General features: G+C 26.0%; 1 protein-coding gene across 1 annotated transcript; it reads left to right on the top strand.

Moving 5' to 3' along the window:
• Positions 1-210: 210 nt before the first annotated feature.
• LOC112595876 (integrator complex subunit 1) lies at positions 211-10,137 on the top strand. The gene is made up of 29 exons (XM_025341295.1): positions 211-718; positions 1,002-1,171; positions 1,713-1,979; positions 2,057-2,386; positions 2,440-2,636; positions 2,762-2,924; positions 2,987-3,235; positions 3,291-3,410; positions 3,522-3,768; positions 3,836-4,421; positions 4,493-4,688; positions 4,861-4,995; positions 5,062-5,337; positions 5,409-5,624; positions 5,711-5,880; positions 5,953-6,179; positions 6,266-6,375; positions 6,433-6,691; positions 6,880-7,037; positions 7,098-7,249; positions 7,427-7,556; positions 7,999-8,180; positions 8,244-8,362; positions 8,431-8,587; positions 8,649-8,838; positions 8,920-9,056; positions 9,127-9,269; positions 9,341-9,622; positions 9,856-10,137. Exons 1-29 carry the CDS (start codon positions 568-570, stop codon positions 9,969-9,971), a joined length of 5,835 nt encoding a protein of 1,944 aa, XP_025197080.1. The 5' UTR covers positions 211-567; the 3' UTR covers positions 9,972-10,137.
• The last annotated feature ends 1,509 nt before the right edge of the window (positions 10,138-11,646 follow it).

The raw sequence follows: 11,646 nt of genomic DNA, 5'->3' as shown, positions 1-11,646 counted from the left end.
TTTTCAAGATTTCACGAATTCCGTTGACATTTTTGATATTTTTTAATTGATGAATTAACAACTTTTATAATGCTCAAATTATTGACCTATAAAGCATGGGCGCCTGGTCAAATCTAAGCTCCTATCACCACATCTTATCAGTAAAAATAGTTGAATATTTGAATTGTTTGTTTATTGTATGGCTTGAGATAATATTCTGTGACTATGCTATATAGCAGTAATACTAATATCATTTCACATTTGAGTCATTTGACGTTTATGTATTTGTGATTGGTGAAGTGTGATATTTTTACAGCATCATAATTACTCAATGGCTTAATACTTTGGAGCTTGTAGTACGGCCTATAAAGCGTCAAAACTATAAATTACAACCTATTTAGTAACCATTTACTACTTCATGTGTACTATCGAATTTTATTGTTTATGACAATATGAACTGATACAATCAAGTATCTATTATTTGCCGGCTAGTGTGGTGGTGCTCCTACGAGTCCTTAGTGTGGTCGTTCAGCATTAGCTGCGGCCTGAATGTTACATATTATAAATTGAAGTAGCACTTAGTTTAAAATGAGTCGTGGAGGAAAATCGAAAAATGCATATCTGCCTGGAGATTTGGTGGCATTGGGTTCGAAAAATAGTCGCGTCGAACCAAACCCACAAGAGAAACGTGGAAGTAATATTTTATTACATAGAAAGTTAATGGAATCAACTTTATCTGGTAAGTTCCTTAATTATCTGAGTTTGACGCTGATAATAGCTATGACATCAGATGACAGTATGGTTGTAGAAAAGAATATGTATTAAAATCAAATTCATTGGTTTTATACCATTTGTATAATACCATATGTAATTGTCTCTGTTGTGTTTGTCTGTAAAAAACAAAAGCTTATTATTTTATTCAAAAATAATATCAACTTAGTTATATTACTAAAACATGTTGTGATTATTCATTATTTATAACGACATTTAGTATTAATATGTTTTTACTATTTTAAATTTAGATAGAAAACGAACTGGACCTCCTATAGCTGCTATACCTAGTAAAAAGACTAAACATGCAGGCTCAAGTCATAGTTCATTTGCTTGGGAACAGATGTGTATTGAAGTTGATTCCATTGACTTAATTGAATCATTAAGTTATTCAGTTCAAAATCAAGAAAATCTAAAAGCTGTAAGTTTATAATTAAATTAATTTTGAATATAAATAATAATAGGTACATAACATACATGAAATATTTGATTATTCTTATTCGCATATAAATTATTTTAATTTACCTTTTATATTTTGTTTATTACATGTATAAATAATACTTTTAAAACCCTCATTGTTATGCTCTCGTTAAATGATCATGGTTGACATAATTCTTTTCATTAAATATGTATTGAATTTTTTTTTTTTTTTTATTGATCTTGAAATTTATACAATTTCCGCTTTGACAACTTGGTCGTTAGCATATGTTGTAGGGGTTATGAACTGTGGTTAGGGGTAAGATTGGTATGGTAGGTTTTTTTTTAAAGGTTGTTACGGTTGATAGCAAACACATGTTTGTGTGGCAAGGTTTTTAACCACTATGAATCTGGGTGGTCACCCATCCCGGAACTAGTAGCTGTGGTCGTTATTTACTCCCAGTCGCGTTCCACGACTGGTAGTAACTAATGCACCACGCCAAGCCACGTATTGAATTATTCAACTATAAATAATTTAATTTCAGGTTGGATTACTTTTTGGAGCTTTTAAAATCATGCATACACAGCGATTAAAACCAGAATTATTTTGGAGTTTATTAATTGCTGCTCGTCAATTTCCTACATTATTTCATAATGAAGAGATTATAAATGCTTTGTGCTCCATCCTTACATGTCATTCAACTGCTTCAACTAAACAACGTCAATATAACATAGTAGCTGCAGTTACTTCTGTTAATTTATTAATGGTGTCACACGATAAATTAGTTCTTTGGCCAGAAGCATTTGTTAAAGTAATTTCTTAAACCCTGATTAAAATATTTTTGTAAGTAGTATTATTATTTATTTATTTATTTTAAACAAATTTTAGGTTTTCGTAGAAGACTCTATGGGAGAACGCTTGTGGGTAGATAATGAAGAATGTCGATATTTTGTTGAAAACATAAAAATTAGTTTAAATACACGTACTTCACCTTTTATTCCTTTGGATTTTTTGGATACTATGAGTACAACAGAAACAGCATTATTGTTACCAGATTCTAATGAAGTTTCTATTATGTCAAGATATGGAGCAAATCAATCAGTAATTGAAAATATAATTTTAGATGTTGCCAAAGAGTATTTAATCAGAAGACAATCAACTGAAGGAATATCTAGGAATTTGTTAAAATTATTATCTGTTGCTGCTGGAATTTTGGAGGTTAGCTATTACAATTAATACCATTCTATAGATATTACAAATTGTAATTTTAGATTCGTGTTATGGTTGCTGGAAAATTGGAAGTTTGGTTACAAAATGCTAAGCTTGCACGGCCAGCTCAAGAATTACTTTTAGCAGTTTGTGTTAATTGTACATCACGTACACAAAGAGACTTTGATGTTATTTCAACTATAGTTAAGATGAGATTAAAAACAAAGGCCATGGGCAACTTTTATGTATCATGTGTCAAGTAACTAAAATTTTTTATTTTTTTATAATTATTAATTTCTTATCTATTATTTTTATTTTTATAAATAACTAGAATTTAAGTCAAAAATTTCTCAGTAATATCAATTAATATTTATTTTTTGTTAGAGAGTTGATTACCGCAAATTCAAATAATTTGTCAGTTATATTAAAAAATGTAGTTTATAATGAAATGTCTACTTCACGGAATACTAATAATATGGCAATTTTTCAAGTTATTTTCAAAGCTGAACCAGATTCAAGTGCAACACTTTTAGCTGATATTTTTCAGGTTGAATTTTTAAAATATTTTAGAATTATTCTCTTATACCAATAATCTGAATTTATAACTAGGAATTATTGATATTACGAGATGATTATTTGAGACCATTACGTGGACTTTTAAGAGAAATATCTCGCCAAGTTCGATCTGACTTCAACTTTTTGACCTTTTGTCAAGGTCTTTTGAATGCCAAAGAACCAATAAATCAGACTCCAGAAGTTAAGGACAGAGTTTTTGCTGGAATTATAGATCTCTTAACATTGTGTATATTTTTAACTGTGTACCCATATATGCGTTCAGAACGAAAAGATGTTGTACAGGTAAAAATCAACTAAGTATATTTATAAATAACAAATAATTAATTGTTTTTTTTAGTTTGAAAAAATGCAACACATTATAGCCAAAATTCAACAAGATGGAGTTTTATGGCTTCAAGGTATTGCTTTAAGTAGTTATCGACCTGCTCCTACTGATTATGTTCATGCATTACACAAAGTATTTATTTTATTTATTATTTATAAATTTTATTAATTACTATTTTTATAAAATATATTACATAGTTTTTGTTAATAGGATAATGTTATAAATTTTATTTCATAATTTTAGATACTATTAATGGAAGCACCTGAACAGTATTATAAATTAGAAAGTTGGCCTCCTGAGCAAGATAGAACAACAATATTTAGAATTGCTACAGAAGTACCATTGTTACAAGGTACAGTTTTAACAATACTTATGATGGGATTATCAAAAGAACATCCTTTGAGTTCACCAGATGCCTTGGAATTAATGGATCAGTTAGTAAAACGTGCTGCTTCACTACAAGTGTATCAAAATTGTAATATCATTAGAGGTAATAGCTCTTTAGATATATGTTTTTATTAAAATTTATTTATATTAATTACTTATACTATTTTTAGCTGACAAATATGAATTATTTGAAATGTTATTGAATTTATGTGAATATCATCATCCTGATAAGATAGAGTTACCATTAGGATATACACCCCCACAATTAGCCATATCAAATTTGTATTGGAAAACATGGTTGATAATGTTAATATATTGTGCTCATATACCATTAGTTTTTGGAACTCTAGCCTGCCGAAAATATCCAATGTTAAGAATGTTTATTGAAATGTGTATCACAAATAATTTTTCTTTTCCTACATTCCTGGAAGATCTCCAGTTGCAATCAGTTGAAAAACAAAAAATACTTGAATTTGAATCATATTTGGCTGCAGCTTCTACAAAAGTTACTATAACTGAACAAACAAGTTTACTATTAAGTCAACTTATGGGTATGGATCCTAAAGGTCCACCTAGGCGTCCACCATCATCTATTTTAGAACAATTAAGAGTAATGAATACAAACTTACGTATTGGTCACTTGTTATGCCGATCAAGAGACCCAGATTTTCTTTTGGACATCATTCAACGCCAAGGAACTTCACAGTCAATGCCTTGGTTGGCTGATTTAGTAAATTCATCTGAAGGATCATTAAAGTAAATATAAGTTCAGAATATATTTTGATTGGTAAGAATTATAATCTTGCTATTAAATTATTGCCTTTTAGTCATTTACCCGTTCAGTGTTTATGTGAGTTTTTATTGAGTCCAAGTTGTCGACAACAAGGTAAATTTAATCAATTGCTAAATCATCTTAGAAAGCTGTTAATGCATCCAGAAACTGATCCAATAATAAGTTGTGAAGTTTTAGAGTATTTTTTAAGACGCTTAAGTTCTCCAACTAGTAGGCAACACGCTATTTTAGTAAGTAAAAATACAGATTGAAAAGTTATAACTACATTGTTAAATAAATAATAGTTATTAGATTTCGAATAAATTTATTAACGCTTTTTTTCAAATTCGTGTTTTTATTTCTTTTAATTGTATTTAAAAATCTGTTAAAATTAATATTTAATTTTAATTTTAATTTTCAAAGGGCTTAAAATTATTATTAAATACAACTGAAGATAAAGTTATTGACATTGATAAAGTAATTGAATCAAAAACTGATGTTTCATGGTTATTAACAAGTCTACCACAACTTCCAAATTTTCCCGCTTTTAAGTCCCAGGTAAGTGTCATAATTTATAGTTAGACTTTGAGTTCTTTAATTTTATGTTGGCTTGAATATTTTTAGATTGTTATTGCTCTGAGACAAGCTTGTCAGGTAGAAAATGACCCACATTTAATAACAGCGTATTTGACATTTCTGGCTGAACGGACATCTGATGTGGACAAAGCAGATAGTTTAACTAATGAACAGCTTACTGACATGGTACTTGATATGGCACAGTTAATTGTTGAACGAAGTACAGTTATGGCTGCAGTTCTACCTATATCAACAGATACAGTTACAGTGTTCAATATTGCTTTAAATTCTTTAGTTAACATATTTTACACATTTCTAAACAGGGCAAGTAAATTTTTTTTAAGTTGAACTTTTTGTTTGTTTATTTATTAATTAATGTTGATTATTGATATTAGGCTAGAGAACCTTGTCGTCAAAATCACCCTTGGTCAGAGAATCAAGATCAAATTCTTGTAACATGGCCAGGTGGTCAGGAATGCACTTTGCACATTTTGGTTGTTCATGCCATGATTATACTGTTAACTTATGGCCCTCAGTGTATTCACGACCCACTGAAATTTGATCATTTGTTAGAAGCTTGGTTTCCAATAGATAGAAAACAAATGCCTAAAGTAAACTTATAATTTTCTTTTAAAAAAAATTGTCGAAATATTATTAGTTATTTATCAAAGAAATTCTGTTCTTTTTTTGTTTATAGGCTTTTTTAGTTGATACATCAGAAGAAGCATTACTAATACCTGATTGGCTTAAACTACGTATGATTAGATCTAGAGTTCCCAGACTTGTAGAAGAAGCATTAACTGATCTTGAACCACCTCAATTAATATTATTTATTCAATCATTTGGGATACCAGTTGCGTCAATGAGGTAAATATAATATTATTGAATTTGATAACATTTAGTATTCTTTTGAGATATGGAAATTAAAATTGTATTTAGCAAACTATTGGAAATATTGGACAATGCTGTATGTCATAATCCAGAAGCCATTAAAGCTGCTGTTATGGATAAAGCTTATATGGTTCAACTTGTTCAAGTACAGCAGAGGCGTGGAGCACAAGGAGGTCAAATATTTTCATCGGTATTAACATTAAATGAAGAATCAACAATGATGGAAGTAGAAGAAAAAGTACAATTGACTAATAAAACAAAATTATCAATAAATGGTATTTAATTTTGTAAATAAGTAATTTTAATCATATTATAATTTAAATATGAATATTTTATTTAAATTAATAATTTTATTTTTCAGATAATCCAATTAATGTATTAGAAAGAAATAAAAATATAAATATTGAATTAACCATAAAAAATCTTTTTAATTCTAAAATAGAGGGTGAAGAATTTTTATCATTGTTACAAGTATGTAATTCATTTCATATTTTACTTTATATGTATTTTAATTTTGAATGTTTGTAGTCACTATCACAAGATTCAAAATCACTAGCTAAAAACTTTATGATTGCAATGTTCAAACATATGTTAAAGAGTAAAGGATTTATACGCTCTGTCGTAGCTAATGAAAATATAACTTGTCATTTATTTAAAGTGTTAATGACAAAATGCGGCTACAACAAAATATTAATGTCTATTATTAAATTAATGCTGGGACAATTGAATACAAAGAAAAAACAAAATAATTTGTCTATGATTATATTAAATTATAAAAACAAATATGGTTAGTTATTTAAATTTTTTTATGAAATAATTATTGCAATTAAGCTGACAAGCAAGTTTTTTAAATGAAATTTATGTTTTACTTAAAATAGTTATCCCAAAAATTGTTTTGAAACTAAACTAATTTTTTTTTTTTTTTTTTTTCATTATTCCTTAATGTTTGATTATCTAATTTATATTTGAATTTAGTAGAAAAAAATAAAAAATTTCCTCAAAAAAGTAAAACTACAAATAAATCAGATTCAATAGAAGTTGATGATTTAATTAAAGGACAAAAACGTTCACTATTTGTAGATCTACCAAAAGAAATTGAATTAAAAATATCTGATTTAACAATTGATCAACAGGTAACATCATTACAATTTAAATTTAAAATTTAAATGATTACTTATTGTTTGTTTCCTTAGGTCAATATGTTATTTTCAAAAACAACTTGTGAGAAATGGAATTCTGTAAGAAAATGCAGACCATACTTATTAACTTTGCTCAATCACCACATGAATTGGTCATCGTTAGAATGTGTTTTAGATATTTTATTACAGCTACATAATGTTGAAAAGTTAGTTTCTAATTTATTCATATTTTATTTTTAGTAATAATAGTAAAATCATTGATAAATACATTTTTTCCATGATAAATTATATTATTAAAATTTTTAAATTCTATCCAACATATAATTTATGAAATTCTAAAAATTAAATTTAAATTTTTATGTATTAATTATTTTTTTTTTTAGATTTGAACCTTCATCAGTTCTTGATTTAATTACAGCTATTACGACAAATCCAAAATTATGGCAAGGTAGAGAAATGAATGCTTCAAAAAGCAGATCAAATGAAGGGTTAATGTTATTGAACCATGATCAGGTAAACAATTTTTTTCTTTTTAACTATTAAAACAAAAATTATTTGATTTTAATCTTAAGAATTCTATTGGAAGACGGTTTTTTCCGCTTATCATAAAATAATTAATCACACATATTTGTTGTTATACTAAATGTGTATAATTGTAGAAATATCTACAATATATTATATTTCAAATTAAAAAAATTATTTTTAATATTTTTAAATGACGTTAATAGTTAATATTAAATGTACTTATGTAGTTTTAAATTAAAAATATTTCATGTTTTTAAACTTTTAAGCGTTTTATTTTAATTTAATTATTTGAAATAATTTAGCTTAAAAAATGTATTTTTGTTTTATACTTATTATGTTTTATTAAAATAATTAATGCCTTTTATGCAATTGTTTATTATAATTTTGAGTATAAAAATTTTATTATTATTATTATTATTATTATTTTAAGCTCACTGCATTGCTATTGTACATGATTGAAGAATGTAAAATAAAAAATGAAGATCCAAATATAACTTGGACAGAATTATCTACATTCATGCTAAACAAGTTATCAGTAATATTGAAAAACTGTTTGGCCAAAAATAACTGTGTCCAAATCTTCCACAATATTTATTTAAAATATATTAATAGGTAATTTAATAAACTATTGAGTATCTTCATCTTTAATTAATCAATCTACTATGGTTTTTTCAGTTCAAACATTGCAATTTTTAAACAGATTTTAAGTCTTGTATACACTAATGATCCAAACATTATTAGTAAATTACAATATTATGATATGGATAGCTTCTTAGATCCAATAATTATAAAAGGTATACTTCAGTCTTGGCTTAAGATTGATTTAATAATGTTTAAAAGTAATTGTTTTTAATTTTTTCAGAAAGTGAAGGATGTGCTTTGGATTCAATTTCACACACTGTTGTATCATCAATCGTATCCACTAAAATTAAAAGGGACAAAGAATTGAATAAAAAAATTTATGACTATGAAATACTAGCTAAGAGATTGTGTACAACTCATCCTCTTCTGTTCCTAAGGTAATAGATTATAATTGATTTTATTTGTTCTTAGATTTGTATTTATTTATTTTTATTTTAGGGTATTTGAGCTATTATCAGCCCCATTGCGTCGATGTTGTTATCTTGAGTTTAGAGCAATGAAATCTGGCCATCTTTTATTGCTCAATAATATTCTTGATTTATTGGAAAGTTTAGAGCCAACAGTATATTTTCCATTTTACACAGATGCTCTTCACAAACTTTTGGGAATTTTCCTGACCATTATCAGTGTAATTATTTTAGCTAATTTCATGAAGTATATAATTTTGTTTATATTATGTTTAAATCAAATGAATATTTTTATTTTTAAGAATAATTTAAACGTGAGTGCTGCAAGGAAAGAATTTAATACACTTTTAACAAAATTTGGTAATCGGGTACATAGTTATATCGCTACAAATTCACAAGATGCTATGGTGTTTATTAAATCAAATATTATGTGGTTTGGGTAAATATTATTTCATTAAAATATAGTATTTATACATGTTATTTAAATAACTGAATTATTTTCTTCCCAGCAATATTATTGAGAGATATAAAACTATTGGAAACCTGAATTTACTTATTAGTCAAAACGACCAAGTGATTGTATTACAGCCACCAAATGAAACATCAAACGATTTGCCGTATGATCATTTCTTTAGTTGTTTTAAAGACTCTGGTAATTTGAATCATTAATTTTGTCTAATACATTAACATTAGTCATTAATCATTTATTATTTCATGTTTAAGATTCTGCAAATAATTTATTATCTGACATGGAACGTTCTGCTTATCGTAGTAACAGAGCATTGGAGCCATTTTTAAATAAAGTTACTTCATTGATCAGGAATCCTAGTTCACATTTACGTTTGCCATCTCTTGGATTATTATTGCATTATTTACAGTTTAACAATAGTAACTTGTCTACAAACTCTGTGTTGGTACCAGCGATATTGAGTGCACTATTGTCTGATGATGATGAAGTTTCTAGCACAATAAGGAACCATATTGATTCTTTGTCAATGTCTAGAGGTAAATTATTTATATTTGCTATTCATTCAACATTTCTATTTACATCAATTTTTGGTTGATTTTGACCTAATTTATCCTGTTTTATTTCAATTATTCAAACAAATTTGTTCTTTACTTTTATGCATTTTCTTGTCTATATTCTTTTTATTTTTAATTTTAGATTGATTATCATTAAAATATTTATGTTTTCTTTTATAAAACATACTTTATACTCAATATTAAATTATTTTTAGAAATGGCATTGTCTTTGTTACTGGAAACATTCAAAGTTGGCATATACAAAAGTCTTAATACAACTCCAATGATTACAAAAACAATTTCTACAATGAATCTTCAATCTGGATGTTGAATTTTTGTGTTTAAAACGTGTATTATTTATGTGTTTTCAATTTTTTACCAAGTTTTCAAAGAATATGTTTTTATATCATGTATAATACTCAAACCCTTAGCTATCGACATAAGAAGTATTAATTTTATATATATTTTTTAAAAGAAACAATAAAAATAATTTTAAATTACAGTACAATAATATTAAATTAAGAAATTAGTAAGATTTTTAAAAGAAAAGAATTTAAGTATTTATAAATATTTAAGACAGTCAAAAAAAGAAAAAAAATAGTTAAATATTAATATTTGTATTATTTTGTTAATTTTAATATTTATATACATTGAAGATTAATGATATTAATCTTAAGTCATTTATTTTTTATTATACAATCAGTTGTATTACAAACAATTTTTTTTCCTTTTAACTTGTATACTTATCATAAAAATAAAATTATGTTTTAATTTTGTGATATGTGTTTAATTTTTGTTCTTTAATAGCAAAAGGGTATGTATGACAGATGACCTTTTTATTGTATTCACAAATAATAGATTTTTGATATTGGTATGTCTGTATTCTTATTATACTAATGTAAAATAGTATGTAATTTATAATAATTAATAAATAATTACTGATTCATTATCATATTTTTTATATTTTTATTGTGTGACAATCAATTTGTAAGTTTTAAAAAGATAGCGTTGAACACACTAGTGTGTAAATTGTCTAATTTAAATTAAAATAAATCATTAATGGTAATTATGCTAGTTAATCTTGTTTAATAGGTCAAGCAAAACTATTGATAATTGCAGCTAATGAATAATTTGTTAAAATTATTAATTATCACGTCCACGCTAACTCATAATATTAAATCTAAACAATAACTGACAAGTGATAAGATAAAACTGTTTGATTAATATTGAAATTAAAAAAAAAAAAGACATGCAAATACACCAGAATAAACAATTGTGTAATAAATACATTAATCATTTCTAATTTAATGATTATACATCAGGAGTTATGGACATAAAAAAATTTACATAAAGTATTTTTAATCAATATTTATTATGTCTACTTACTATACTACAAAAATGTATCAACAGTAACACTAAACCGTATTTTTAGTACAATATAGTTAACATTATAAATGGTTGATATGGTATTCAACTAATGAGACTATTAAATTAATATTAAGGTACAAACAACATAACAGTAAAATAGCACATTTAATTCGAAGTGAAAAATCTAAATAATGATAAATATTATTTTATTCTAGAAATTAAATTTTTTTATCTTCTTATTAATATTACTAATAAATTCTCTACACAACTGGAAATTTATATTATATTATTACACTACATATACTTTTATCCTTAAGAATAACTCAATACGATTAATGATACCATGACTATTTTTATTTATTAACAATTAATTATTAATTTTGTAATATTTTAGGTTCAAGCTGTAATAAACAATTAAATTTTGGCCTGGTATAGCACAATGGTTGGCCTCAGTCACTTATGTGTTCTGAGGCCAAGTATCAGGCTATTCTGGATGAGTGACCATCCCGGATTTATAGTGGAAAATCTTCACCACAAATACACGAGTTTTAAACCATACCTTCCCCCACCATAAACACTGATAACAAGCTAAACATTTCTGTTAAAACCTAAATTTATGAATGAAAAAAAAAAACAAT

Source organism: Melanaphis sacchari, unplaced genomic scaffold, assembly GCF_002803265.2.
Source record: "Melanaphis sacchari strain LSU unplaced genomic scaffold, SCAv2.0 Contig0_pilon_pilon, whole genome shotgun sequence".
In the NCBI taxonomy this organism is placed as follows: Eukaryota; Metazoa; Arthropoda; class Insecta; order Hemiptera; family Aphididae; genus Melanaphis; species Melanaphis sacchari.
Note: the sequence above shows the minus strand (reverse complement) of the source record. Positions and strands in the feature narration are given on the sequence as shown.

Excerpts from the sequence above, each read along its gene's own strand:
- LOC112595876 (XM_025341295.1), top strand. The coding sequence starts at position 568 with ATGAGTCGTGGAGGAAAATCGAAAAATGCATATCTGCCTGGAGATTTG. Across the intron at positions 3,769-3,835 it reads AAATTGTAATATCATTAGAG|CTGACAAATATGAATTATTT; the intron begins GTAATAGCTCTT and ends TACTATTTTTAG. Across the intron at positions 7,250-7,426 it reads CAGCTACATAATGTTGAAAA|ATTTGAACCTTCATCAGTTC; the intron begins GTTAGTTTCTAA and ends TTTTTTTTTTAG.